The sequence below is a fragment of the Alosa alosa genome, chromosome 10 (assembly GCF_017589495.1).
Source record: "Alosa alosa isolate M-15738 ecotype Scorff River chromosome 10, AALO_Geno_1.1, whole genome shotgun sequence".
Lineage (NCBI taxonomy): Eukaryota > Metazoa > Chordata > Actinopteri > Clupeiformes > Clupeidae > Alosa > Alosa alosa.
The window spans coordinates 35,599,365-35,602,887 of record NC_063198.1 but is presented as its reverse complement, the minus strand read 5'-3'; the positions used below and the strand labels follow the sequence as shown (position 1 = coordinate 35,602,887).

The window sequence follows — 3,523 nt, the reverse complement described above, 5'->3', positions numbered from 1 at the left end:
CAATATACTTAAAAAAAAGATCTGCGCAGCGTTGCATCAAGTCCAATGAGCGTATTCTTAAGGTGACAACAGTTATGAATGTTGGAGGATTGTAATATCACCCAGACAGATATTACAAGTGTCCAAGTCAGTACCGAAAAACTATTTTTTCAATTAACTGACTTCTATCTTCTAACTCTGTCTTCATAATTGAACACAATTCTAACTTTTTCAATACAAAACTGTTTTTTTATATATTCAAATACCTATCAACCATCAACATTGGATTATCCAATCACAATCCATGTCAAAAAATGGAGCTATGTAAGGCAGCCATCTTGTTTTTGTTTTTTTTTGCGTGCCTATCGGGCTTTTTGTAAAAAGTAGGTCAAGAAGAAAATGTGTTCCAAATTTGATGCTTGTATCACAAAGTGAAAGATTGTTCCACTTGCTGCATTATGAGACAAGGTACGGAAACAAATGGTATAAGCCCAAATTCTTCCCTTAAAGAGCCAAAAATGAATCTAATAAATCTGAAATAAAAATAAATGTTATGTCACTTTACATTGAATTCAAGTTCAAGTTACAGTTCAATACTTTTATTGCCATGTCAACAGAGTTGATTGGAATTTGAAATGTATCATCATTTTGTCAGGATGCCAGGTGTCAGGTGACCCCGGCTACTCACTCATAAACCCCCCAACTCTACTCACTCATAAACCCCCACCCCCCTACTCTACTCTACTCATAAACCCCCCAACCCCCCTACTCACGGGCCTGTTGATCTCCCACTATCCCAACCCCACTACTCACGGGCCTGTTGATCTCCCACTATCCCAACCCCAGTTCGGTCCTCCAAATGTACAGCCGGCATGAAGGCAGTATTAACATGAACAAGGCGGCCAAAACAAAATGGAAGGCGGGCCCCAAATTGAGCAGCCCAGGTTTAGGCAATGTTGCTGCTGATAACAAGAAGGTATTTTTAGCAACCTTATGTTAACACTACCTTTATTAAAATAATAACCTTATATAATACTACCTTAGCTAAAGTAACATTCTTATATTACACTAAAAAAAACGGTGACGGTGCTTTGTTTTATGTGTAGGGTAGAAAAAAGCACACTCAAGGGCTTGATACTAATACAAATTTGTATTGAGAGCCGAGGTTTTTACAACAAGTCTACAGACAAAAAAACTGGGAAACAAAGGTTTCGGGCTAATGGAGACATTGATAAAGGGCTAAGCCCGAAACGTTTGTTTCCCAGTTTTTGAAAATACGGTCTACTCCATAGGATTATAATGTAAAACGGACGCCGGCAGCTGGGGAAAACACGCTTAGTCTCAACTGTGCATTTGTGTGTCTGGTCTCAAATGTATTGGGGGAAGTGACTGATATGATTGGTGGTGTTTTGACATTTCTGATCGCGATCAAGTTTCCTCTTGACTAGTTCTACGTTTCCCCAGACTTTCAGGCAGGTGTTATTTAAATAAACTCCTGGTGTACTTACAAACTTTGCAATGCCTCGTTTTATGAGTAAAGAACATAATTGTACTACTGTAGAAGTTTCGTACCACTCAGGGCATTATTAGTGGGGTAATTTACGAGATACTAAGTTGGTTCCATTATGCCTGTAGAAAGTCATTAGTTTCTGACGGCGCTACTCGACCAGGGTTCAAGGGAAAACAGGTTCTGGGAGGGTGTTTGGCTCGGGGTCATGGTGCAAAGGACCCTAGAGTGAAATTACTCCAAACCATCGCTTTAATCAAAAAGAAAGCTGATGGCAGAAATTAAAGAGCTCACGAGTAGAAATTGGGTTGATGCATTGGCTAACTCTACGTCTAACCCCGACCCACAAGACTACTAACCCAACCCATCAGGACCACTAACCCAACCCACAAGACCACTAACCTAACCTATCAAGACCACTAACCCAACCCAGCAGGACCACTAACCCAACCCATCAGGACCACTAACCCAACCCACAAGACCACTAACACAACCTATCAGGACCACTAAACCCATCCCTATCCCTGCAGAGCGCGGTCCAGGAGAGTGTCATCCTGCACAGGGAAGGGCATGGTGACCTGCAGCTGCACCTGGTCTTCCATGGTGCGCTGGATGGTGTCATAGGCATTAGAGTTACCGGACCAGCAGCGCCTCGCGACCTGCCAATCACAAACACGTCCCATTCAATTACAGAGTCTCTTATACACGTAAGGGATAATGCCCGACGAGGTGTCCATTTTCAGAAATAAATGTGCGAACTGTCCGACGCAAAGCGGAGTCCATTTATTTCTGATAATGGACGCATCAAAGGGCATTATCCCGTTTATACCATGGTCACTTACGAAATAAATAAATATGAAATCAATTATTAATACTAAATGAGTTTTAGAGCTAAAATCGTTTTTTCAGCTGTTAATCGCAACACTGTGGAATGTTGAAGTCACAGCTGAGTGGACTAACATAATAATTTTATAGGTGTAGTATATCACTTTTTAAACGACACCCTTTTCAACCTAGACCATGGTATAAGTCCCATTAACATATCCCAGTTCAACATGAGGCGAGCTAGAGTTAGAGTTGCAGCTAGAGTTAGGGCCAAGTTAGGGTTAATGTATAGGGTTAGATTTAGGGGTTAATGTATAGGGTTAGATTTAGGGTTAATGTATAGGGTTAGAGTTAGGGGTTAATGTATAAGGTTAGAGTTAGGGGTTAATGTATAGGGTTAGTGTATAGGTTTAGAGTTAGGGTTAATGTATAGGTTTAGAGTTAGGGGTTAATGTATAAGGTTAATGTATAAGGTTAGAGTTAGGGGTTAATGTATAGGGTTAATGTATAGGTTTAGAGTTAGGGGTTAATGTATAGGGTTAATGTATAAGGTTAGAGTTAGCGGTTAATGTATGCATGGCCTTGACTCACCCCATTAGAGACGTCCCAGTTTAACATGAGGCGAGCTCGGCGTCCAGCCTCCTCAGAGCCGTCCAGCAGAAGGCCAAAGCCCCCATTCATCACTTCACCCCTGCACACACACACACACACACACACACACACACAGTTATCCACCAAGGTTACTTGTAACCCCCGCACACACACACACACAGTTATCCACCAAGGCTACTTGAAAACGAGCGGCCTAGGAGGGCCTGGCAGCAAGTCTTCCTAAGTGTGTGTGTGTGTGTGTGGGCGAGTGTGTGTAGCCTCTATGAGCGTGTGTGTGTACCGGGAGGAGAGCAGCAAGGAAGAGATGAAAACGATGTAGGCCTAGTTGAAACCGAAGTTTTTGGAGGAGGTTTTGAGAGGTATAGGCTCGATTAGCCAGGCAAAAAGTGTAGTCTAACACGCACTAATCCATTAGCACAGTACCTTTATAATCCACACGTCCGTTCCGAAAATCCACGTTCACTTCCAGTCGTCTTCACTTCCAGGTTTTAGTTTACTTCCAGTCGTCCAATAGGTCCATAGGTTTTAGTTTACTTCCATCAAAGCGCTTCCGAACTTCCACCGAGCTACCGCAACCTGTAGCCCTAACCCTTGCTGTAG

At 42.4% G+C, this 3,523-nt stretch overlaps 1 protein-coding gene across 1 annotated transcript in view; it reads right to left on the bottom strand.

Moving 5' to 3' along the window:
• Positions 1–1,638: 1,638 nt before the first annotated feature.
• uroc1 (urocanate hydratase 1) overlaps positions 1,639–3,523 on the bottom strand; it is a 63,092-nt gene continuing 61,207 nt past the window's right edge. Inside the window, exons 18-19 of the mRNA XM_048256045.1 lie at positions 2,903–3,002; positions 1,639–2,145 (exon numbers count right to left, since the gene is read on the bottom strand). Coding sequence (XP_048112002.1) covers positions 2,005–2,145; positions 2,903–3,002 — 241 coding nt within the window. The 3' untranslated portion in view covers positions 1,639–2,004. The remainder of the gene's footprint in view (positions 2,146–2,902; positions 3,003–3,523) is intronic.